The sequence below is a fragment of the Anguilla anguilla genome, chromosome 15 (genome assembly GCF_013347855.1).
Source record: "Anguilla anguilla isolate fAngAng1 chromosome 15, fAngAng1.pri, whole genome shotgun sequence".
Taxonomy (NCBI): Eukaryota; Metazoa; Chordata; class Actinopteri; order Anguilliformes; family Anguillidae; genus Anguilla; species Anguilla anguilla.
Window position 1 is genome coordinate 21,665,391 of NC_049215.1, and position 25,764 is coordinate 21,691,154.

Genomic DNA, 25,764 nt, shown 5'->3' on the forward strand with positions numbered 1-25,764 from the left:
CCATCATATGTGTTAAGACAGAATGCGGCCTGACCAAGATCGCTATGTAATGAATTGTCTAGATTGCCAAGTGCACCTAGCACTGAATACCGGGTCCCATTTTCACATCTCACAGAGATCCTGTGGGATGAGGTAAGCGGTTAATGAAATGTAAATGACAAAGACCTATGAAACAAGCACATTTGCACCTCAAAAAAAGCACTCACGATGACAAAAAAAAAAAAAAAAAAAAAAAAGCAGCTGCGGAACAGTCTGGGAAAAGACACGCGGCATGGTTTTCTGAATGTTGCATATTTCAATATCAAAAGAGGAATTTTTAAAAGCTATTTTCTTCAAGATCCAACATGGACAATGGCTGGTACTTGAGATAATGGGGGCCACAATATTGTGTCCCCTGCAGACAGAACTGCAGATAGAACATACAAAAGATTGAACATATTAAAAATAAGACTAATCAGGTAAAGTACACACAGTACAACCCCTGCAGGCGTGAAATTGCCGTACGAACTGCTTTAAGTTACTTTAAGCGTATACTTTCTGTTTAAGAAATATTTTTAAGCTGCATTGCATTAGTGAATTCCTTTTATAATCTGTTGTAGAGAACATTCCGGAATTATTATTGTGAGAACATGCTCCCTTTTTAAAGAATACAGAAAAAATGTTTTTTTTTAAAGGGCCAGAGAGGACTGAGATCAAGTACAAACTCAAGTAATGGGTGCTAAACCATTCAAACAGCAGGAGAACAGTATTTTGTTTAGAACATGCAATTTTCAGTTTCATTATTGCAAATGCATTTCTCTCAGCACTGAGAAGATAACTTTGCTGATCATCTTCAAGGCAATTCTATGGGCCATTCAGCAGGGAAATGGGATCACATTGTACTTAATTGCACTTTTAATGAGTAATTTTAACAGAATGCATCTGGCACAGTAAGGAAATTTAAAAAAAGAAACCTCCATGAAGACAGTTTTTAATGTCATCGATTACCAGGTGCTTGTGAGATGAGGTAAGAGTTTGCCATGGTTCTCCACTGACCAAAGCCCTTAGTCCTTAAAATCACATGTATAAACACCCAGAGTTAAAGTCACAAGACTCTAAAACTGCAATCACAAAATTTGCTCATGCAGCACATTAGTTCATTCCATGATCTGTCACTCAATGCAGTGGTGGCTAAGCTAATACAGGAGTAAAGAGAATTGCCTTCATCTAGTAATTATCTGAATTATTCAATTGTTTTGCATGACTAACACGCTTGCAAATTTACATATTTGCAACAGAACCCTTCCACCTCATTTGTATCTCATCTCTCTGTGCACTTCAATATCAATTTACACAAAGAAAAAACTGCTAAATTGGTCATCCCTGTAAAAAAAATGTTTATATAACAAGACCTTGGTTTTAATTAATATAACTGAATGAGAGAAGTTAACAAGGTAATGCCCCCACATTGCACAATTAAGTCAGAAGAGATTGGTTTGTGAAGGATGTTCCCTACTAAAATTAGCGAGCTTGTTAAAACACGAAAAAGGGTGTGAGAGCGTAAGCGTCAGTGAGAAAATATGATTTGTGAGAAAAGGAAATGCATGGAAACTAAATCTGGCACAAGGATTTCTTCTAGAGAAGTACACAGGGCCCTTCAGGCTGAATGTACCGCAGTCACGCGGTTCTACGTTTGTCGACTGAAAATGCGAGAGTTTGTTTTTATTGTGGACAGCGCTTTATTGTGAATTGGACCATGAATACTGATTGATTGTAGACACCCGTTGGGGGGGACAGTCGCTGATATGAAGGCGCTCGGGGAAATGCAAGCAATTAAGGCCAGCTTCAGACTGTGCCACCTCAACCAAGCTTACAAACTGCATATACCCATATGGAACAATCCAGCAAACCTGGGCTCAAAGATGCCAGCATGTTGAATGTTCCATTGCACTTAAGCAAATGAGGGGTTTTCTTCTGAGTGTAGCAGCAGTGAGGAATTGGGCCAAAAAAAAAAAAAAAAAAAAAAAAAAAAAAAAAAAAAAAAAAACTGGATTCCGTACAGGATAGCTGCAGGTTTGAACCTCTTTGCCTTTGACTAAGGACTTCCCTTGGATCATTTCAGTAAATGTCAAGCTGGGCAATGGTAATTATTATATTGCTATACAATACCAAGTAAAAGAATTGACCCCTTATAGACATGTAGGCACTTTACAGGCCAGATAAAAATGTGTTCTCAGTGAATTGGCTTGTTTGGCCATTTGTTCCTGTGTAAGGTTAAGGCAACTGTAACTTAACATTGCAGTGTTTTACTCCTCTGTATAATCTTGCATCTTCAGCGGTAAAGTTCAACAGGGATGAATGTCAGAACAATAATGTAAGAGAACTGGCATTGCAGTCGTGTGTATCTTTAATGTCATTGTGTGTTGTGGATTGAGGTTCTGACAGTAGTCTGCTGTTGAGAGTCCTGACTTTGTTACACAGGAGACAGAGCTCAGCACACAGGAAATGGTGTTTGCCATTTACACTTTCACACTTTGGCCAGCAATTCATCAAACCTGTGTCTGAAGAGAAGCCGAACACGATTAATTCCCTGCGGCACGTTTGAGAGCCAGCATGCAGCACTTGTGTGGATTAACTCAGAAAGCCCATTCAGCTCGAGCACACAGAGAACACTCCTCAGTAAGAAAGCTAAACTGAGCTCAGGTTGACTGCGAGAGGCACAGATCCACAGGGAGGCAGGTGGGTTTGGTGCAGTTTGGTTTCCAAAACAGCTGAACACAGTGGGGTCCCACAGAAAGCTAACAGGCATAAGCAGACCAAAGAATGTATTGTTAGTGCTGAGCATGACAAACAAATAAAAAAAATTTAATTGGGGCAGCTTTTCGGAGGCGACGTCAGCTAGGAGGCGCCCTTCGCTCGCAGCTTGGAAAGAAGCATTTCGTTCTTGCGGCACTCCTGTGGGGAACACAAACGGAAGAGAAGCTCCAGTATCAGCACGGCAAGTGTGGATTCCAATCTGCTGCCCCCATAACATTCACACTCCATTTGCAGATGCTTTTTAAATAATTCCCCCGGACAGTGACTCACAGAACTATCCTGAAAAAGGGTAGGTAACTCCAAGCATCAGAATAGAGCAGACTGTGACACTATAAATACTGAGCACCTAGTGGACACTACCGATGTAAGTGAAACACAATATTAAATGCACAAACGCCCTTGACATCCTTACCACTAATTAATATTCAAATGAAATGAAGGGCGATAAAACAATAATGAAGTACTCTGTAGTTATTTCACCTCCCCCCTCCCTCCCCAGGTACATTAGCAAAATTACTGTTGATCCAACATCAAATACAAAATTAACAGTTCAGTGTTAAAGAAGGGGGGAAAAGAGATCATACCAGAAGTTACCCAAAGCCTTGAATCAAAACGAGCATAATGATGTTATCCAAGTCAAACAACTGGCAATTGCTTTTAATTTTACAACAAAGATTGAAAATGTATCGGATGTGACTCCAAAGGTCCCTCTGGTAAAGCAGCTAATGATAAAATTAATAAACATGTTAGGACAGCTGCCAGGAGTGGCGAAACAGCGATCTATCAATTCACTAAAAACTCTAAGGCCCGCAATTAAACTCCATAGAGGCATGTCCAGTGTGCCTCTGCAAATTTGCAGAATAAAATTAAATGTTCCCATCCTGAATATTCATGACTGAAAGGGGTCAGGCTTTGTGTGGGTGTGTGTGTGTGTGTGTGTGTTCATCCAATTGTGATGCTTTTCTGGATTTATGTGATTAGCCAATCACACATCAGTAATTCTCCAGATGTCTGGTTTAAACACCAGATGGGTCACTGGCGATGGGTTTCAACTGCTGCTGTACAACTTTGCAAGGTAAAAATGTCTGCCAAGCTCAATTTAAAACATTTGAAATGTGCAATCCTAAAAATTATTTTAGTACTGTAACGATCAAAAGCTTTAGAAAAAATGACAAACGGTCATTTGTGTAAGGAGCACAATGCGAAACTAATGATGCCGAAATGTACTATGGCTGGGTGAGTCCAAATTGAGGCCAATTTAACCCACCTCAACAAACACCAAATTCGGCCCCGCAGCCTGAACTGTAGGCCACGGAAGGAACTCTCTGTGGTGTGACAGTTATTACAGGCGGAGGTGCGAGATCCGGTGTGTGGCTGGGTGAGTGCCACTCTAGTTCATGCGGGCGGCTAAGTGTGCGGTACAAATGGAAGCCCGTAGACAGGGCGGACCCCCGGGACCGGCGCGGAGTGGCGGGCGAGTGCCTCTGTGTCACGCGGCTGGGCGGGGGACCTCACCTCCTTGAAGTCCTTGACGGTCTTGAAGTAGAGCCGCTGCTTCTCCAGCAACTCCAGGTACTCGTCGTTCAGCTGGTCCCTCCTCATCTTGTTTTCCTGTTTCTTCTTCTCCATCTGTGTGAGGGGGGGGGGGGGGTTTAGAGTGTTCACGCGCTGGTGCCACGGGGAGATGGATGAGGGGGCAGTCGGTTGTTCTCGAGCACCTCTGAAGGCCTCAACATTCTCAGAGCGCAGGCCAACCACTATGCGGACAAGGGCGCTCTGTCCAGACCAACCAAACTTGCATACTTGTGTTCTCACTCAAGGCACTTTCATGACGAGTTGTCATAAAACTCCAACACTGCACATGGAGCTGAGCCCAAAGCAGTAAGGAAGCTACTGATACCCCAGCCCAGCTCACTGGTTATAATCATCTCATTTTTTTCCAGAAATGTTACAAACACTTTAATGTTAAGAACCTAGCTAACCTAGCTAAATGGGGTGGGAAATCAAGCTTGGGGGGGGGGGGGGGGGCTCACATTCTATGCATTCTGGAAATCCACAAACAACAAAACAGTAAAGCCAGTATCCTTATCATGGCAAGAATAAAGCAAACATCCATGGTATTTTTTTGTCCCAAAACATGCCAACTCAGAGAAATATTAATAGAATATACATTATTTACCTGGCAATTGTTTCTAGATTCGTAAACTAGATAGCTAATGTTGTTATTTTCTACAATCTTTCAGACCTGCTGCTGCCAGAGGAGGCAAGGGGTCTTTTTGTCCACAATTACTAATTACGGATGTGGAAGTTCGTGAAAGGAGAAGTTTGCGTGTGCTGGCGTGTGTCAGCTTCTGCAAGAAGCATAAATAAGCCTTAGGAAGCCTTCCACTGTGGAGAGAGCAGCCCATCTCCCCCTGCTGCAGCTTCCACTGTGGAGAGAGCAGCCCATCTCCCCCTGCTGCAGCTTCCACTGTGGAGAGAGCAGCCCTTCTCCCCCTGCTGCAGCTTCCACTGTGGAGAGAGCAGCCCTTCTCCCCCTGCTGCAGCTTCCACTGTGGAGAGAGCAGCCCTTCTACCCCTGCTGCAGCTTCCACTGTGGAGAGAGCAGCCCTTCTGCCCCTGCTGCAGCTTCCACTGTGGAGAGAGCAGCCCCTCCCCCCGCTACAGCTCGCTAAACAGCTCATTTCGCATTTGCACTGTAAAAACCGGCAGGCACGTTTTTACCTAAATTACTTTTCCTGAGGTGCCAATTTCATCTCGTAATAATCTTGGGTTTCTTATGGGGGAATACAGCGCCATGATCAAACCGTACAGCCAACTCCATTCTCTCCCATATTAGTGTGACGTGCTGTGGCACGGGGCTTTCTACAGCATCCGTGTAATATCGGCAAGGAAAATTAAACTCACAGAAAATGGCTATTCCACCAGTTACAGTCTGCCAATAAAATTCCTTAGCTCCGGCGGCTAAGGGGAGAACATGATTACATTTTTTTTGGCAGGATTAGGGTGAAGAAACAAAGCAACCAAACATGAGAGTCGAACACGCGACCGCAGCAAATGGTGGGAGACTTTCACCTCCAAAAAAAGTAAGTACAGGAGAGACAGCCGGTGTGTACCTACCTTAATTCGGTTCTGTTTGATGCCCTCCACAATCTGTTCCATTTGTCTGAGGAACTGTTCTTTGGCTCCCGATGACGCCATAGCCCTGCAGAACACAGCAGACAACGTCTTGCGCTAATAGAGTCTGCTCGCCCCCGCCCCCCGCCCCCCGACAAAGCAGTCGGGATGAGAGCCTGGACTGGGCGAGCAGCGGGGGAGCTGAAACGCACGCCCACGCGACAGACAATGCCACGGCACTGCAGCAACTGTTCAAACAATGCATGCAACAGGCTTCCAGATGGTCACGATAAGACGAAGCTCATTTAGAATTACTGTGTAGCATTATCAGGAGCGTGGCAAGGAACGGCAGCTTTTCAAAGGGAGATGCACCTAAGCATACATCCTGCGGAATCGGGCCATACTCACTGCTGGAAGTTGTCATGAATGGAGTTCAGCAAGTTCACCTGGGAAAAGGATGGTAAACAAAACCAATAAAATTCTAATGGTCATGAGCTAACGGGCACTAGCGGCAGGAATACATTGTATAATAAAGGTTGCATTCGTTCAGCGAAAACAAATAGGCTATAGCAAAACATTTGAGTGCTGAAGTGAGTGTAAACGCACACGGCATGGCCAATGAAAGCAAAGACACCTCGACCACAAGCGGTTACAACTCTCCCGCTCTACAGTACAATATTAATTATAAATTACAGTACAATATAAATTCTGTCTTCTGGATACAGTCAGAGCAGAGTTTAGAGAGAGTGAGCAGAGAAAATGAATCAAAGGTAAAATAAAAAAATGATGGAATAGTTCTCTCCTGGTCTGCACCCCGTCCTAAAACAATCCCCGCATTAACCATTCCTTGACGACTGAAGATTGCTTGCTACGGGATTATTAACCAAACTATTCCATTACTCTCAGCCATTGGGAAATTTAGCAAAGGCCAATGGCCTTCTGTCAATCGGTGGTCACTCGAAGCGATCCGGCTCCTCCCTGTCTCTGCCTTCAGACATTTAACCTTTCAACAGCTTAATAAATGAGACGCCAGGCTCACCTCTTTCTCCAGGAATACTTTCTTGTCGTCTAGCGTGTTGTACAAGGTGAAGAACTGCTTGGTCTCTTTGTGGGTGGCTGAAACTGTAGAAGAAAAGACAAAATTAAAACTGTGTTCTTGGTACCAATTACTCCATTCCACCCCCCACCCCCCACCTTCCCTCAAAATACTCATACTTTAAAGTACCAATCAAGCAATCTGGTATCTGGTCAGTGCCTGTAGTTGACTGTAGCTGTATGCTAACGTTTCAGTCAGACAGCATATCATTGCTTGCTAGCGACCCCCAATCAGGCGTCTGCATGTCCACCTGTTGACCTGCACATGACTGGTCCTCCCCCGACTCATGTCTGTGCAAACCCAACTTTCAATCTGCCGCGTGGTAAGAAGTGGAGGCAACATCACATACTTCCGAGGAGAACACATGCTTCTCTCTGCTCTCCTGATTCGATAGCACAGGCTGCAGCAATGAGCACTGATATATGATTGGGCTTTCAAAATCAGGTAGAAAAAGGGAAAGGGCATTAAAATGTTATTCATTTATTTTTAATTAAACACATTTTTTTAAACATTTCTTTTCCACAGAAGACTACCTTCACTTGACCCACCGCAGACAAAAGATCATTTATAAAAATATGAATAATGAAAAGCCATTTCAGGGACACCTTCACAAACACTATCAAGGGTTAAAGTCTTAATATCTTTGTTTAGTTTCAAAATAACCAGCTGCGTATGACAGCATTTCGAGCACAAACTGTTTTTTCTCCGGTAGCTCTTGAGATAAAGATAGCTTAAAAGCAGCTACGCTCAAGGCATTTCCGACGGGTGGACTGACAGTGATTTGAGGGCTTCCACGGGTGATTGCAGAAGCCATTCATTAAAACCGGCGACAGTAAACACCACGTTTCCACCTTTACCTCGCACATCATATGAAAACCGGCGCCTTCGGGGCGGGCTGCCGTAGGGCACCGGCCCAGGTGTCATGGCAACCCTGGCAACTCCGTAGGGTGGGGGTGGGGGTGTGGGAGGGCGCACTGCCCAATTTCTAGTTGTTCATTAGTGAAGTTGTTTACTGCCAGCTACTGCTGTCAACCTACATCACATCTGACCATTTCTAAATTTAAGAACATTGGCTTTGGAATGGACCGAAAGCACATAACAGACAAAAGAAATGATGTTAGAAAGAAACAAAGAAAAAGCAAAAGACACTTGAATGCACTGTGCAAACCAACCACTTTCGGCAAGATAAATAAGAATGCGAAATCCTAGTGAAAGGTAATGACACAAAGCAGATGGTAAAATACGTACCCTGCCCATAGAGCTCAATAAATCTCTTCTGGTACTGCGTCAGCTCGGCTCGGCTTGGCACCTCATCAATCTTCCTCTGCAGGATAGCAATTTCCCTGTTCCTCCGGGCCTGCAGGCAAGAGCAGGCATGAGGGCCCATTCCTTTCGGGTCATGCTGGAGGGATTCTGGGAAACGTGTGCCCAGGAGTGGTGGGGAAAAAAACTAGGCGTGAAACAGGAGAGCTGTCCCCAGCCAACAGTGGACAGAGGACTGCATTTGGCTCATTCCCAGTCCGGAATTAAAAGCCCACCGTTGTGCAGCCCAGGTGTGTGGCTTCAATGGGAATTAGTGCGCATCAGTGCGCGTCTGTTGTGTGTGGTTTCTATGCATTCATTTTAAACGGTCTTGGATGAATGAAGCACACTCACAATTTCAGGGAATGTGTGAAAGTACCTCGCAGTTGAATAAAATTGTATCACCTGCAGCCCAAATCCGGACTCAAGCTCCACCACTGCACTACGCGCTGATCACATGACCCAAGATGGACCGAAACCCTGCAAAGCTCCTTACCAGCAGCAGTCGGATCTTCTGGAGCTTGTCCCTGTCGGTCTTGTACTGCTTCTCGATGAGCTGGTTCCGCTCCTGGAGGCACAGCGAGGAGGCGCCATTAGCGAAAGTGGGAGGGGCCACGGCGATGCCGCGTCGAGATGAGGGGAGGCGTTTGCTCGCGTTACCTTCTCGTCCTCTGCATCGTCCCCAGACTCCACCTTCAGGCTCTCGATGCTATGCTGCAGACGGGTCATTTCCTCCTGAACAATCAACAGCATACCTTACTCGATTGGCTACATGCCACGCTTCCCCTACTCAGACTGATCCAGGAACAGCTTCTGACTCATCGCGCATACAATGAACCCAGTATTAGCTATCCCTGGGTCAAGTCACATGAACTGGCTCAAGGTATAAATGCGAACCCCTAGACACCGCCCCAGTCTACTGCAGGGTCATTCTCCACACACCACCACTGCAGCACAAATAGGAACGAGCACCTTTGCATGTCTATTCATAGCCCCACCAGAAATAGAATACGCTAAATTTATGCAAGGCTTGAGTACAAAGTTAAATTACAGGCAGAAATAAACAAACTCATTCAAATACTTGACATTTTAATTAGTTTAGTTGACTTCTGCCTGTAATTTAACATTGTAAACACTGCATAGAGCAACTACTTTTTACACTTCAAAGTTTTTCAAAAACACCATGGACAAATGAATTCACACCTTTAGTTATTGCGAAGGAAAATACTGCAAATACAACCCTGCATCAAATCCCCATCATCCAAAGGTTAATAGAAGCTTCTAAAATGTTACAGGAGCATCCAACACCTGCTCTTGCACATAAAAACAGGCTGCGAGAAGTGGTCTTTATCATTTAAAAAAAAAAGAAATGTCAGACAGCCGTCTGCAAATTTCATGCAAATTGAGCTGACAGTCAGATAATGGCTTTAAGTATTCATAAGAAGCCAAGTCATCCATTATAAGGATGAATACATGTGGGTGTGCATGTACGAATGTGTGTCTGAGTATAATTAAATAGCATATTGTAGCATGCTTGGATACCATTTCATATCCTATATAACGTAGCAAAAAGATAGTAGAAATGCAAGTGTGGAGGCTGTGTTGCCTACATAATAAATGTAATGAATTAAAATATATATATACACATCATATGAAGCTGAGCAATTTCATACGTTTCACATATGGTACAGGCATTACCGTGGCAACATTCTGCCTGGGAATTAAAGCGGCAAGGTGGTGAGGAGCACCGGGTCACTCACCCTGCAGTGCGTTCGGAACTCCTGCTCCTGGCTTTTCAGCTTCTCGTTCATTGCCACCAGAGCCCTCAGCTTCTCCAGGATACTGCAGCGCAAGGCAGGAGAGAAGCCGTCGCTCAGCTCAGGTGGACAGAAAAGCCTACCGCAGCGTAAAAGCTTGCTCATTTTCAGGTCCGGCCTGGTCACATTGACCTTTGGGAGCTTTCAGATCTCTGTGGGGTTTGAGACCTCTGGTGATCAGCCCAGATATCGTCATGTGACACATTTGGACCAATAGCACGAGTTGGCAACACACCTTACTTGTTAGTGAAGGGAAAACAAGGGCTTCATTCTCTACCAGTAAATCTGAACCAATAAGAACCTTTTGTTCCACAGATAGTGTTCATTTATTTATTTTTTTTATTTATTTTACCTTTATTTAACCAGGGTAGTCACACTGAGATTGACATCTCTTTTGCAAAAGAGTCCTGGAGCCTACATGTTTTTGGACTTTGGAGGTCCCAAAGGAAACCTACGGGAATATGGGGAGAACATGCCAACTCCACACAGAGAGGATTCGGACCCGGAACCTCCTTCTTGCGAGGCAACAGTGCTAACCGCTGTGCCACCGTGCCGCAGGCAAGTGTTTCATTGGTTCAGAGCAGCCTAATAATGCCTGCTCCATTCAGTAGGTTATTAAGTATTGATTGCCTGTCATCTAGATTATAAGTAAATGTCAATTTCAAGAGAATTAACCGTTCACTAAAGTTGGTATTTAACCACAATAAAGTACCTGTCAGAAATTTGAAACTGAACACATCTTTGAACCAAAACCTAAATGTGTCTGATTAGTGGGTGAGTCAGTGTATTGACTGAATTCTAGCCTTGGCGTTTCAGCAAATGAAATAATTTAAGAGAAAGACACGGTTATGGACATCTGCAAAGGCTCAGTGATGTGCCATACATTAACCGAGCGCAGTCACACCGCATTAACACCCCATCCCTGAGCCTAGGAGTCTGTGTATAATACTGCACTGTGTTCAGTGCCAGACCTCCCACACACGCTCACTCTACACCTGTGTGGTCTTCACGCAGTGACCCCAGCAGACCAGGCAGAGACGAGCAGGGCCATTTATCAGCGCGCTCGCCGCTGCAGTGTCTGGCCGTTCCCACGCCTTTAATCCACTGGGGTTTAGGGCAGGGAGGAAGGCCAGGGCTTTGGGAAGGAATGCGCACGGAAACGCACACCAACACATCCACCCAGCTCACACGTGTGCACGCACACACATACACACACACACACACACACACACACACACACACACACACAGGAAGTCTCATACACACACACACACACACACACAGGAAGGTGCACGCATACACACACTCACACACACACAGGAAGGCGCACAAATACACACAGGTGGCGCACACATACACATAGGAAGGCGTGCAACAGACACACTCGCACACACGCACACACGCACACACACGCGCATGTACACAGACAGACACACACAAACGCTCCCGCGCACACAGGCATAACCGTGCGAGAGGGAAACGTGTGCTCCTCACGGAGGGGGTCTGCCCAGCTGTGACAGTGAAGAATGGGGCAGAGATCAGCAGCGGATTCCAGAGCGTGACCCTCTCTTAATATCCCCCACAGCCACCTGGCTGCCCAGCTGCACAGACCCAGGGGCCCCCCGCAGTGCTGGCATGCTCGACAGGGAGGGTGGTGCACTCTCCACAGAAGGAGGGGGTCCGACGGACAGACACAGAGAATTTCACTGCAATAAGAGGTCAAGTGCTCCGGCAACTGATCAGGACTCAGCAGCACGTATCATTCTGCTGTAAAAACGGCCATGGGGAACAGCGGTCTGAAAAACACACTGCGGTATAAGCCCACCCCTGCTTTACAGCCGAGCGGCTCGCAGCCCAGCAGAGCATGTTCTGCAGACGGCTTTCTGACAGAGCAGCGAGCGCAGACCCAAGCGAGAAACCGGCCGAGTACATCTCAATACAGCACTCTTACCACTCCTTTACCAACGGGCCTAATCAGAGCAAACGATTAGTCTCCTGCGTGCAAGGCCGCGTAATGGCCATGTCTTGACCCGCTGCAATCACAGACTATAATGGAGAGTAATCAGCTCTCGGCAGAAAGGAATCAGAAGCATCTGATGTCAGGTCGGTCAGTTTGTTAAACTGTGGCACTTTTAGAAGTGCCTCAATGTCATGGAGAGGATGAGACACCCAGAGGCCTTACAGTACTGTGCTTCTTGTGGTCTTGTGGACCGTGCAGATGCAATCAGCGTGGTCTGAAAAAGTGACCAAAGCTGAAAATAGCTTTCCCTTTTTAGTTTTAGTGCTCATGGTCTAAAAGCACAGGCTGGGCAAGCTCAGCTTCAAAAGGCACGGCCCGCTGCAGGCCACTGGCTCACCTTTCAATCAGCCGGTGACTGACAGCCTGACTGACAGACGACTGACGTCCCCATCCAATCAAATCAATTAATCAAGCTGGGTTAAGGTACTGGAGGGAGAGCTAATTAATCTCCATTTCATTTGTCAGTGGGAAGAGCAATCACAGCTAATCTCCGGCTTGGGGAATATGTTTAAAAAAATAACAAAAATAAATAAATAAATAAAATAAAAAGTTCAACACTCAGGACGACGGTGATGCTCACAGACCGTTTTTGAACATCGGAGAACTTTCTGCTTCTGGAGCGGTTTTTTTATTTTAATAGATTTTTGGGGTGTCGGGGTGGGAGGGTTCAGTCTCTGGGGGCTCCCTAAAGCACAGCTCTCAGTGCAGCAGTGTCCCAGGGTAAGGACTCCAATCCTCATCATACCAGGGCTGACCTCAGGGGGTCGCACAATAGGCCAAGGCTTCAGCCAGGGAGGGAGGGCTTCAGTCAATGCGGTAACCCCCCCACCCCCAATAGTCCAATTAAACAGGAAATGACTAACTTGACTGGTCTGGTGTCTGGCTGCATGCTATACTGAGCAGACCATCGCTGAGTGGCTGTTTGGGGGGGGCAGGGGTGAAGCTCGATCAGGAGACGGGCCGCCCCTGATGCCTGGTTCACAGGCCGGGTGTAGGGAGGCGCGGCTGGAGACAGAACTCACCTGGAATCGGCCTGGGACTCCACCTCCTCCAGTGCTCCCAGCTCCCTCTCCAGCTTCTCAGTCAGCGCAGTCGCCTAGGAACGGAGGAGGATACTCATCAGCACGACCTTCACCGTTCATAGGATGCTCTCACGCAGAACGACACAAAGGTGCCCATAACAACCACAGTGTTATTGCAATATTGTATTTAACATGGGTACACAATACAAAATAGTGCATGGAATACAATTGATACTAAAACTGAAACCTATACACACATCCTAGAGTTTAAAATGCTCCAAAAAAAATGAATAAATAAAAAATAAAAATTCTCTCAGCGAGGCAAATAAATAGCATGATTGTCTGTAGCAAAAAACACCTCAAATGGGAACTTGAGTCAATGTGCATTTAATCAGTTTTAATATTTGACCTTGGTCAGCACCTAACAAGCATTTCTCTACATTCCCTTAATTCAAACCTGCATTTATTTATTTTTTTTTAATGGTAAAAATAATAATAATTATATGATTTGAAAGCTTTGGTTCTACTCTGGCCTTGATGCAGCAATTAAGGATCTGCATTCACTTTTTTTTCTTTTTTTTTTTTAAATACATTTCTCACCTCCAGCAACTTGCTCTTTGCTTCTTCACACCCAGCTTGAACCTCCAAATGTTTTGCTTGCAGCTTAAAAAAGAAAGAAGAGATGTTGCCATAGGGACCAAAGAATATTAAATATCACACGATGCACTAAACAACATGTATATCCATCGAGCAGCAGAAATCCTGCATTTCAAACCGTTTCATTTTTGCTCGCAGTCTTATGAGAATGCAATGAAAAAACGCAGACTGGTATGGATTACTCCAATCCCTTATGTTGTGATAATTGGAGGCGTGGGGAGGAGGGTGGTGGAATAGTGCTAAGGCTCACCTCCTCCAGCTGCTTGGTCTTGTGCTGGATCTGCTTGCTGAGCGAGGCCACGGCTCGGCGGTGCTGCTGGGCGGGGCCGTAACGCTCCGGCCTGTCCTCCGCTGACCTCTCCGTCTGCTCCGCAACACAACCACGCGGGAACGTCACCCCACTGAAGCTCTGCCCTGAGCCCTTTACACGCAGTCACTGCTGGATCCACTCACTCACACATCCTCTCACATTATTACACTTCCTCTCACATGAGTACACATCCTCTCACATTATTACACATCCTCTCACATGAGTACACACCCTCTCACATGAGTACACACCCTCTCACATTATTACACATCCTCTCACATTATTACACATCCTCTCACATTATTACACATCCTCTCACATTAGTACACATCCTCTCACATTAGTACACATCCTCTCACATTATTACACATCCTCTCACATTATTACACATCCTCTCACATTATTACACATCCTCTCACATTATTACACATCCTCTCACATTAGTACACATCCTCTCACATTATTACACATCCTCTCACATTATTACACTTCTTACGTACTGGCACTTATGAATTTGCATGGCAGACAACTGTATCCAGAGCAACTTACACATTTTACATTTTACACATTTATAGAACACAGCAGGATCTTACTGAAAGAATTTGGAGCGCTGAGCAGGAGTACACCACCCGACACCAGAACCTGCCAGCTTTTTCCTCAACAGTGTTTAGGGTTCTGGGGTTTTTTTTTTTTTTTGTAAGATCAAAATTCTGTTAAGGCCCGACTGGCGATTTGGTAGTCTAGACGCCGCTGGATCGCAGTGTGAGCACAGCGATTAGGAAAGACAGCCGCGCTCGCGGTTCTGCTCTCTCCATCTCAGGAGAAAACCAGTCCAATTTCACGGTCAAATGCATGCGACTTCTTTAACTCGGACTCATCTAAATCGCTCTTTATTTACTAAACTCAGCCCCAGGCAGGCGTGTGCATGACAAGTGCATTGTCAACCGAAGAGCTGGCTATTCAGCACACCCAAACCCCCGGTTCGGAATTAAAAGGCAGACAATAACGTTACTACTTGGGCTTATTCAAGTATTCACTAGAAATTCAAAACTGCAAAGAACTTAAGTAATCCTTTCACAATACGTTAAAATTAATTTAAGGTTTATTGATCAGGATTAGAATCACAGCTCTTCAGAATATTTAGCATGTAGACAGAGTCATGGAGAAGGAGCGTGTGCATGATAAACGATTCCAATGGTGCGATGACCCTCTCTGCTTGTTTCTAAAGCGTCTGCTTTTGCACTGGCACGAATGATCTTCTGTGCTTCTTAAGTAAGGTGTAAGGCAAGCTCTCTCCAGCACAGCTGCTGTTGGACGCTCATTTGAGATGGGTGCGATTCTCAGTTGATTTAGGATCCCTTTAACAGACGATGCTTAAATCGCATTTAATAGTCTTCCTATACATTTACTAGACACCAGACTGCCTGGCTGAGTGCAGTAGGAGCCAGAAGACATCTGGCTGTTCCTCTCGCGTAGATTTTGTTGCCCTGAACAAGCAAGAACAGGCCTGCGAAATGGCGAGAAATACGACAAAAGAAAAGATGACGTTGCATCTTTTAGTTAGTGCACATGTGGGGGAAACATTCAAACAGCTGACCATTCTGTCCAAACTCTTCTGCACAACACTTCATGCAAGGGGTTCATGTAAACACACAAAACATTAACACTTAGATTTTATCTGAAAATAAGGACCACCTCCTTTAGTTAAGAAAATGGCATTTGTACAAATTGAAGATCGAAAACTGGTAAGAGAGGTAAAGGATAAAAATGAAAAGCCATGAAGTCTTCTTGTGAAAATGACGCACAGGCAGGTGGCAGGTGGGTGTACCTTCTCGGCGTACTCGGACGCAATCTGTTTGATCTCCTCTGACTGCAGCCCCACGATGTGGCCCACCGCGCTGGCTGTCGGTCTCCCCTGCAAACGCCAAAGGCCTTAGTAAGCAAGAGCTTGTGCGCCAACGGCTCCCTTTAACAGGCTGGAAACGTGGCCTTCGGCTGCAGTCATTACACAGGGTGTCCCGCTACAGGGCCTCCCCCTACAGGGCCTCCCCCTACAGGGCCTCCCGCTACAGGGCCTCCCGCTACAGGGCCTCCCGCTACAGGGCCTCCCGCTACAGGGCCTCCCGCTACAGGGCCTCCCGCTACAGGGCCTCCCCCTACAGGGCCTCCCGCTACAGGGCCTCCCCCTACAGGGCCTCCCCCTACAGGGCCTCCCCCTACAGGGCCTCCCCCTACAGGGCATCCCCCTACAGGGCATCCCGCTACACGTGTCGCTAAACAACCGCAATACACCAGGCACTGAAGGACCCCAGAACCGGCAATCTGTGACAATTCAGCTGCCGTCACCAGCTCCTCGCTCCTTGGTGTGGGAGTGCAGTCCCAGGAGACCCAACACAGACAGAGCTGTGGGTGCTTTAAATTGGCTTCTCTCAATGGTGTGCTTTTTGGCAGCCCATTTTGGCTGCACATTTGTAAAATCTTTTCCAATAACTGTAAAAATCTGTTAAATAAGCATTTTCTCCAATGAAGGAGACCAAATACTGCAATTTTCCACAAAGGTTCTCCATTTAATTAAGATGACACGGAATGCCCTGTGATGAGAACGCTACTACTTTGTGTCCATTGTCCACTACACACTGACTATAAATACAAAATAACATCCCCAGTGATCTACATCATTGTGCATCTGTAATTTCAGTGCTGAATGATATTCACAGGGAATGCAAATCCATTTTTTGTGGAAAACATCCTAGAAAACTGACTTGCGCAAACAATGTTACAGCTTTTCATAATGTCATGCAAATGCAATTGAAATATTATTTAAACCAATGGATGAAATAATTGCCAGTACTTGAGCACACCTGAAGGGAATAAATTGTTTATCACAGGGTGGAAGTATTGTTTTCCTCAATTATAGCATTTGAAGTCTTACCTCCTCTGTTGCCATGGCAGCCATACCAGTCATCAGAGTTTTAATGCGCAGCTAAAAGAGAACAGTAGTGCTGTAAACAATTGCTGTGTGGAAACCGCGAAGCAGGGTGATAAATCCAAAACTATTATTCCTGGCAGTTTACGGTTAGTATGTATATTCTGCCACACTAATCATTGTTACAATGACTACATAGCCACAAATAATGGTTGTGATGCATTATGACTTTCCTGTTTTTAGTAACTGGCTTTGGAAAAAAAGGTTCTAATGAAAAACTAAGACAAATGACATGTTTGAGAAACTCCTCCATCCATTCTGTGACCGAGTGACTCCATGGGTAACGATGGCGGGATCGGTACTGGACCCGTCACACCCACCTCCTCAGCGGCCTGAAGATCCTCCTCCTCCGACACCTCGGTCATGCCAGGGGGCAGACCTGGGGCCTGCGACAACTTCCTGTCCTCCACCTGTTCAGGAAACGGCCCAGTGTCACAGTCATAGTCATAAAAACTAGTTTTATTATTGCAAGCAATAGAAACCAAGTGGGCAAACTGAAATTAATTTGCTCCTAAGGCTTATCTTCAGTCATCATCAGGAAACTCTCCTTTCTTCATGTAGGGTTTTTTTTTTGAGGGGGTTGGGAGGGGGGACAAAAGTTTGTACTACATATTCTGTTATACACACCTAAACAAACAACTAAATGAAAAATGTTCTATATGACTGGATAAGACCAAAGAAATTGCTTTTGCACAACTTTAATATGAGATTTCTTTCTCCCAGATACTCACTTTGTCCTGCTTGGACTGTTTGCTGAATCCATAGCGTCTGTGTAAAATAAAAAATAAATTAACACATTTCATGAAAATGAAACCATTTACAAACCAAATAAAAATCCATTAAAAAATCCATTAAACCTTCCTGACCATGGGTTGAACCATAACTGAACCCACAAGCTCCTCCCAACAAAACCTCAGAATTGGCATTGTGAAGTCATGTTTTCACCCGGCTACACCATGCTCGCCAGTTCACATCGCTGCTGCTCACCCTCTGAGGCACCCCCTCCACTAAATATTTACCTGGAGGAACCCGTCCTGACCATGAACTAACAAAAGTTTTTTTTTTTTTTTTTTTTCTCTCTTCTGTGCCAAGATATTTGTGGTGCCGGGTGTCCAACTTTTATCCTTAATCAATTGTTTATCTTCTGGGCTAGCACCCAAAGAATATAAATCATTTTGTATTAGTTTTAAATAAAACTACTTAGACTCTGTGGTGGGGATTTTTAATGACAATGCTGTCACAGGCAGAAAAAGTACTACTGTACTGTGCACTGAATGTAGAATCACATTTTACAGTTTCTTTGAAAAAGAACATTCAACTTACAAATAATAGCTCAAAAGTAAAAGCATTAAGAAAGACAAGAAAGGATTATATTTGTATGGCTCCATTTCAGCATCTCAAAGCGCTTTGCAGAGCAGATGAAACTCAACCACAACCAGCGTTAAGTGGTGGTACCAAGTACCACCCTCCTGCATTACTCTTTCATTTCTCATGAGTCTTGTAAAACTGTGCCATGAATCAATGGCTCATATGGTTACTTTACCACTAGTTCACAGATTGAGACAGAAGTCACAGTTTGAGTAACCGCCTTTTTGTTACAATGGCTATTAACTTTAAAATATATACCAGTTTCAGGATTCTTCATTGATTCGGAAAGATAACAGAAGGTAAGCCATCGCTTCGAGCTTGTGTGGGGTTCAGCACCCATGCCTTACTTAACTGACTGACAAAATGGTGTTAGTCAACTGTTCAAAACTGATTTGGGCTCCGTGCTCACTTTCAAGGACCTCTCGAAGGTTCGCCTCATTGGCCGAAGTGCAGCATTTTAAACTGAGAAATGCCGTGCTGGCAGGGCGATGCTCACCAATGCAGGGACAGAGCAAACCTTCTCTGTTAGTATCCAACACTCCAGTGAACCATTAACCCAGTCCCAACTCCAGTCCTAGAGGGCTGCAGTGTCTGCCAGTTTCAGTGCATCACAGCTCATACATGTTTAAGTCACAGATTGGACAAGGGTCCACACAGCATTTCCAAAGCCAAAATTTGATGTTGATTGAAAGAAACCACAAACTTCTCAGCCATCTAAGACAGCAGGTCGAGCCACTGGGTTAACTCAAAATTCCATGCCGTTTTTGACAATAATCTGCTATTGGGATTTAGTGATCAATGCTGCAAGCATTTTTATTAGAAGCACTCTGAACTTCAGCCTGCAAACCTAGAGAATACTTACAGGATGAAAACAGGATGTAGTCTTAAGAGATTACATACAAAATGGGGAAAAAAAGAGATGAGAATGCCAGAAGGAACATCGAGGTTTAGACTTAAGTGACATGATGATGCTGCATTAATCATAATTCTAATGGCAGACGGCAAAGACCACAGCTGGGAGCATCTCTTAAGCGAGCTGGATCATGATTGCTGAATAATATGCTAATGGAAAAACCTCTAATCAAGGATGAATCTCATAGACATTCAACCCTAGGTTGTCACGGCAACATAACAATTGCACGCCGTTGCCGTGTTCAACCACCCCCGCCCTCCTTCTCCCCCACCCCCACTCCACCTCCCATTGTGAAAAGAATGATTTCCTAAATTGTCTTGGAGAGGACAAATATTCAGGACAAAAAAAAAGTGCAATGTATGGAATGACACAAATAGGACTCAGTGTGACAGAAATGGTGTGAATTAATAGAGCTTTTTTCTCCCCTCTGTGTTGGGTGTCAGCTTGTTTGGATGCTGATTAGGTAGCAACATTTGAATTTCAAATGTGAAATGCCTCGCATGTGCAAGTTATGATTTAGGCTACTAAACCTGGTGAAATCCAGGCCCTGTGAACACAATGGGATTATAAACTTACATAAACCTAAACTAAATTTTGTGTGTGTGTCCGTCCGTCAGTGCATTTTAATCATTATCTTTGCTACGTAGACATTTAGTGGCTCCAAAACTCTACGTGAAAAATCCCACTCACCCAACCCTCAGCCCAATAATTTAAAGTCCAGTTCTTTCTGAATACATAATTCAGAGATCTGCATTCACCCATGCTTTCAGGCTATAATATGCATGAACTCAGCTATCAGTTACTTCATGTAGCATTCCAAAGGCTCTTTTGTATGAATGAAGACTACAAATTTTTAAAACAATGAGATTAAATAAACAGAACTTTTTAATAATATAACTTTTTTTAATAACTTTTAAATAAACCAAAATTTCTTTGTATTTACGCAGTGACCCAATAGTTAAATAGTTCATTACATCCCTACAGTGTGTGAGCAGGAAGAGAACAGCATAACTTGACAGCCATACACACCTTCCATATTCTAACAGTGTGGAGTGAACTCGAGATTCTTCATCTGTCAGCTCTCCTGCATCTGCTTGTCGCTTATACTTCCTTTCTGGTTTGTAAACATCCTAAGACAGAAAGAATAGGGTTGAGGGGGGAAAAAAATCCAATCATACTTAAATTCCAATTGGTTATTTTATCCATCCTTGTCTCCTCGATCCACGCAGACCCGGAAATCGATAAAGGTCCGCCATGCTCTTTGAAGGAGCCAGGAACAAGGAGTTAGGAGGCTCCCAGAGGATGCTTGAGGAAGGATACATGAGTCTAGCCTTTGTGGAAGTTTTTTTTTTGGAACCTGTAAGATAAATAATCAACCTGTGGATTCCCCTCTCCAAATCCGCCAAATCTGTAATTGACATGGCTTCAAACAGATGCGACTGGAAAAAAAGTTCCATTTGCCAAATACACGTTTCCTGAATTCCTCCACCCTCGTATCCTTTCCCAACATCCTTTCCTCGAGTCCTCCGTTGGGAGGAGGAAAGGAAGCAAGGAAAGGACACAAGGAAAAGATGCAAGGAGGGAAAATATGCAATTGGAAAGAGCCCAAATTGTATGCGTCCGAATCCTTCACAGAACATGGAGAACACCTCCAGCCCTGTGGTGTAAAAACACACCTTCCTACATTCAGCAGGCACATGGGAAAAGCAACAGTACGGTCGCTATTCCTAAAAAAAAAAGCCATTAAGAATTTAATCAGCTCAGAAGAGCCACTCACTATGACAGTGCTTCTCCACTAATCATGGTTATTTGTTCCACAATATGCGACTTCCTGCACTTGCACCACATAATGACCTATAGTAAGGAGTCATTACATTTCATCCACCGTGCAGCTTTGCATTTGTATGGGGTCCAGGTTAGCTAAAGTGGCCAGTAGGACACTAGATGAGGAGGGTTGTGCCTGCAAAGACGCCCAAGTAAAACCTATGAATACACTCTCCAACTTGAGTTCCAGGACACAGAGACCATGCTACTACACACCATTGTAGCTTCATTGCTTTCCTACAATTAGGATATAGCTAAGAGGGCCATAAAGTGAATTGTGTTTAAGAGTCAACTCCAGAGGGTATTAGAAAATCATTTATGGAAGGACAAAGCACCAACACCTCTGTAATTGAGCTGCAATCACCAGTTGTTATTTCGAGGGGTTGGGTGATAAGGCAGTAGGTTTCATCAATAAGCCGCTATACTGAATATAATAATTGGTACTTACACACACGTCTACCACTGTTTTTATAGCTTTCTCCTTCCTCTGTGTGAATTCATCATCCTGGAAGACAAAAGTGAGTTTCATCAAATCACATGAAAAGATTGATGCTTGGTGTACAGATTGATGACTGATGTACGTGATCTTGGTAAATGTTTGAATATAAGATAAGTTCAATTTGCATAACAGTCAGCAGTGCCTAACACGCAACAGCTCTTCCCATTTTACTTTTTAAGGTGTACTGGTAATCAATGACAAACATGGTGTGAACATTGCACTTTTAATGATAAAGCTTTCTACACCCATTCTCCCCAGTTTGGGAATGTTAAATTATTGGCCTCTAATCTGTTTTTACTGTTACCATCTTTCTTATCCCATTCACAAACAACTGTGATTTATTCACGGAATCCGTGTTAGCTTAACATCTGCCGCATATAAACCTGAGTTATTTCAATCATACTGCCCCCTCACCACCCTTGCACTCGTTTGTTTCTCTAAACCTACCTGTTGTTTATCCATCTTACTTCCACACAATTAAAACAGCAAAATAACCAGTCTCACCTCAGGAGTGCTGTGAGTTTTCTGGAACTGAGCAACAGCATAGGAGCGAATGTAGTCTCCCATTTCCTCCCTGGTCTCGATCGCTCGCTTCACCAACCACTGGAAGGGAAGCAGACGAATATGATGACTGGCGTACTATCATGAGTAGGGAAGTTTGATTCCATCTCAGAGGTTGCAGCTGCGGGATGCAGCCATTGCACAATTGTGCAAAGGTGTTTAATATGAATTACTTCTGTACATATCCAGCATTGTACAAGGATTATACATTCTAAATCATTCTGGATAAGAATACATGGCTAAACGAGAAGCACTGCATTATGGGTAAGGAGAAACTGACACAGGGGGCATGATCACAGAGGCTATTGGAAAGCCAGGAAGTCAAAGGCTAGGGAATGAGCAAAGGCAGTCCGTTATGCCTGTGTCAGTTAACTATAAACCTTTTCCCCCCACTTACATTAATGCAGTTCCTGTAATATCCACCATAAAGCACAGAGTGGAAACAGGGAACAAAGGAACACTCCTGGGGTATGGCCACAGATGCTGCATATTAGCTGAAGGGGTGGGAGGGTCAGGAAGTAAAATCCAGTGAGTACAGACAGGCAGCCTGCACCACCCCTCTCTGTCAGTAAGCCTCAAATACCCAATCATCAAAAACAGTGTACGGTCATCCTGCTCATGACACCACAAACACCTTCTCCTGATCACAACCTATTTTCAGTGTTTTTGTTTGATGTCTTACTGTACTAAGTGACAAAAGAAGGTCTGTTAGAGGACAAAGACTAACCTAATCACCTCAGCCCTTAAAATAAAGGCAAGTACTTGCACATCTAACCTCAAGCAAGGAAAAGCTTTTGTGTGAGAAAGAAAAGAGCTTGCAGAGTCCTTACCCACTATTGCCCTGAATTACCTGCACGACAGGGAAGATGTGGATGAAGTCCAGCCCCTGAATCTGATGGGGTTCTAGACAATGGGGGCACTTCATTTTGGGGAGGACTGACACAATCTTCTCTGTAAGGGCTCTGAAAAGAAAGGCATGAGTGGGGACCAAAGTTACACATTTGCAAGGGCCATGCTCAATGAGCTGGAGGCCACAAAATCATGAATGGAAAATTGAGGTCCAGCAAGATCACATTAAAAGTGATTGCCATTGCTTACATTTTCTGACCAATGGTTGAATTCTCTTGGAATAGCAGGTCTACGTCGATGTCGAAGTTGCATGTTGTTATACACCAGGTCATGCCGCCCACCACCTGCATAGACAAAAGTTTGTTGAAAATGGCATTCAATGTGTGCGTCTAGTACAATTAACACCTTACTTGACCATAAGCATTAGCCAGCACCTTCACACCTTGTCAAAGGGAGACAGTCCTTTAATGCGCGCTCTGAAGTATCCCGCTGCAAGCAACAACTCAAGGATCTCGGTGAGTTTGACGTTTTGTTCTTCATCCTCTCGCGTCTCCACCTATAAACATGTGAATACACACTCACAATATCCCTGTTACATGATAACATGGACTTATGCGGTCTCATTTATAAAAAATAAAAAAGCAGGTAAAAACCCGGTCAAATTCCAACTTACAAACGTAGTTAGCTAATGTTTTTCTGTTGAAATAGCTAGACTAGGTAAACATCTGGAGGTAGCTCACTGCCTGTTTTGTGTGTTTTCAGTCGTATTTTTTCAAGATGATATTATACTCTCTGTAAGTAAATGCACCACTATTGCATGCAATTTCGGTAGGCCTATGATATTATTTAAAATTACCGAAAACGTTAAGTGGCTAAAATTGGCTCTTACATTAGCCATCTACGGCGGCTGACAGCTAGTGTGTTTCTAACGCGACTCGTCTCAGTCGTATCAACATACACACTGAAAACCTACCAGTCTTACTGACTACAGATAAACTCTTCCTCAACATTCACTTCTTACCTGAATAAGGTTGCCTTCTTGGTCATATTGAGCTCCTATTTTAGACCCTGTTCTCACTCTTGAAAAGACCGAAGTGGCCGCCATTTTGAACTACATTTAGATCACGTGAACATCAGCTGACTGTCACTGTGAGATGCACGAAGCAAAGACACTTCCCCTAAAGAGAAGATATGCCACTCAGGTGGCCAAGAGGGGGCGCTCGAAGCGCAGTAAATGAAAAAATGAATGGGAGTCAAAGGGGAGGATTTCCCAAAATCCCATATCGTTTGAATCAAATAATTTGATATGTGCCATTGCTTCTGAGAAAATCACACTTGAATGTCCTGAGTTTAGTCAATGCGTCACCCACGTACGTGGAAACTGATTTACGGTAGATTTTGGTTTTCCTTTACGGTAGATTTTTTTTTCTAACTAGAGTTCCCACTGCACCCCGCTGAGAAATCAAACCTGTAACATTTGAGCCCGCGGTTTGTACATTCGGGCATAGCAATGAAACCCGTAGGTAGGCGCAGAGAGAAAGAGTGCACAGTTCCTAAATAGCTGGATCGTCCAGTACGACGACTGTGGCCCCTAGCTCAGATTCGCAGAAATTATACTTTCACCCTAGCAGTTTACGTGTGCAGTTTAGTGAGTAAATAAAAAATTACGAAATTATTGTCGTTTCATTTGTTTTCACTATTTTCTATTCTACATTTGTCCAGTAGGTGGAAGTACTAAACCACTCTGTACACTGAACCTATTTCTGAGTCTTCTTTTTTTAAGGTTTACAGCAGTGTTTCAACCCTGGTCCTGGGGACCCACTGCTCTGCATGTTTCAGATGTCTCCCTGCTCCAACACACTTGATTCAAATGAATGGGTCGTTATCAGGCTTTTGCAGAGCTTGATGATGACCCATTAATTTGAATCAGGTGTGTTGGAGCAGGGAAACATCTAAAACATGCAGGGCAGTGGGTCCCCAGGAGTAGGGTTGAGAAACACTGGTCTAAAGCATGTTCAAAAGACAGTCTTTTTGTTGACAGCAACAAATGCCCAAAGTAAACTCATGTTACCTAAAAGAGCTAATTGAAGGGGCCTGCGTGTCTATATAGAACAACATAGGCAACAGTGCAACAAAACTATGATAATTTCATTGATATAAAATGCCATTAACAAACTATTGTTCATGAGAATTTAGGACAGGAACAGAGTTGAAGAGAAGACAGCCAATCACCAGCATTTTTATATAGTAAGAAGAGAATATAAAGCATAAGACGGTGGGCTAAACAAGACTTAAAGTAAGCAAGACCTGACACAACTGTATTTTGAACAAGCAGTTTTATTTATCCAGTACACACACGTGGTATCAGGGCAATTGGAATAGGCGGTCCCTTGTGACTCATCCTGGATTATAGAAAAGCATTATTGGTCTTTGTTACTCCCAGAGGGGGAGCAGGGAAATACTTATAAAAAATACAGGGATGACCCAAGGACATATTTTTACAATTGCATTAAAATCATAGGAATGTGTACAGGAGAAGATTCCAAATGTACATATTGGAAATTTAAAAGCAAAACAAAACATTGTGCATGCTATCTCCATAAAAGATGTATTATATGGTAAAAGGA

General features: G+C 44.2%; 1 protein-coding gene across 2 annotated transcripts; it reads right to left on the minus strand.

The window, feature by feature from the left end:
• Positions 1-876: 876 nt before the first annotated feature.
• Positions 877-24,314, minus strand: ccdc93 (coiled-coil domain containing 93). Of its 2 annotated transcripts, XM_035393287.1 has the most exons (23): positions 24,159-24,314; positions 23,580-23,693; positions 23,387-23,481; positions 23,139-23,250; positions 22,232-22,330; positions 21,677-21,733; positions 20,434-20,534; positions 17,855-17,891; positions 17,444-17,533; positions 17,070-17,120; positions 15,966-16,052; positions 14,078-14,191; positions 13,771-13,833; positions 13,171-13,244; positions 10,072-10,153; positions 8,972-9,046; positions 8,808-8,879; positions 8,258-8,366; positions 6,953-7,035; positions 6,322-6,359; positions 5,917-6,001; positions 4,312-4,425; positions 877-2,934 (listed from the first exon to the last, which is right to left on the minus strand). In XM_035393287.1, the coding sequence occupies exons 1-23, from the start codon at positions 24,240-24,242 to the stop codon at positions 2,878-2,880; spliced, it is 1,893 nt and encodes a 630-aa protein (XP_035249178.1). In that variant the 5' UTR covers positions 24,243-24,314; the 3' UTR covers positions 877-2,877. The 2 variants fall into 2 exon arrangements, with proteins under 2 accessions (XP_035249178.1, XP_035249179.1); XM_035393288.1 differs by lacking the exon at positions 24,159-24,314 and having other exon boundaries at positions 23,572-23,699.
• Between the last annotated feature and the right edge of the window lie 1,450 nt (positions 24,315-25,764).

What these genes read in the sequence shown, in the direction of transcription:
- ccdc93 (XM_035393287.1), bottom strand. Translation starts at nt 24,242, where the DNA reads ATGGCGGCCACTTCGGTCTTTTCAAGAGTGAGAACAGGGTCTAAAATA. An exon ending in ATCTTCAGGCCGCTGAGGAG is followed by an intron (nt 17,121 to 17,443) that starts GTGGGTGTGACG and finishes GTTCTCTTTTAG; the next exon opens with CTGCGCATTAAAACTCTGAT. An exon ending in TCAAACAGAACCGAATTAAG is followed by an intron (nt 4,426 to 5,916) that starts GTAGGTACACAC and finishes CCCCTCACACAG; the next exon opens with ATGGAGAAGAAGAAACAGGA.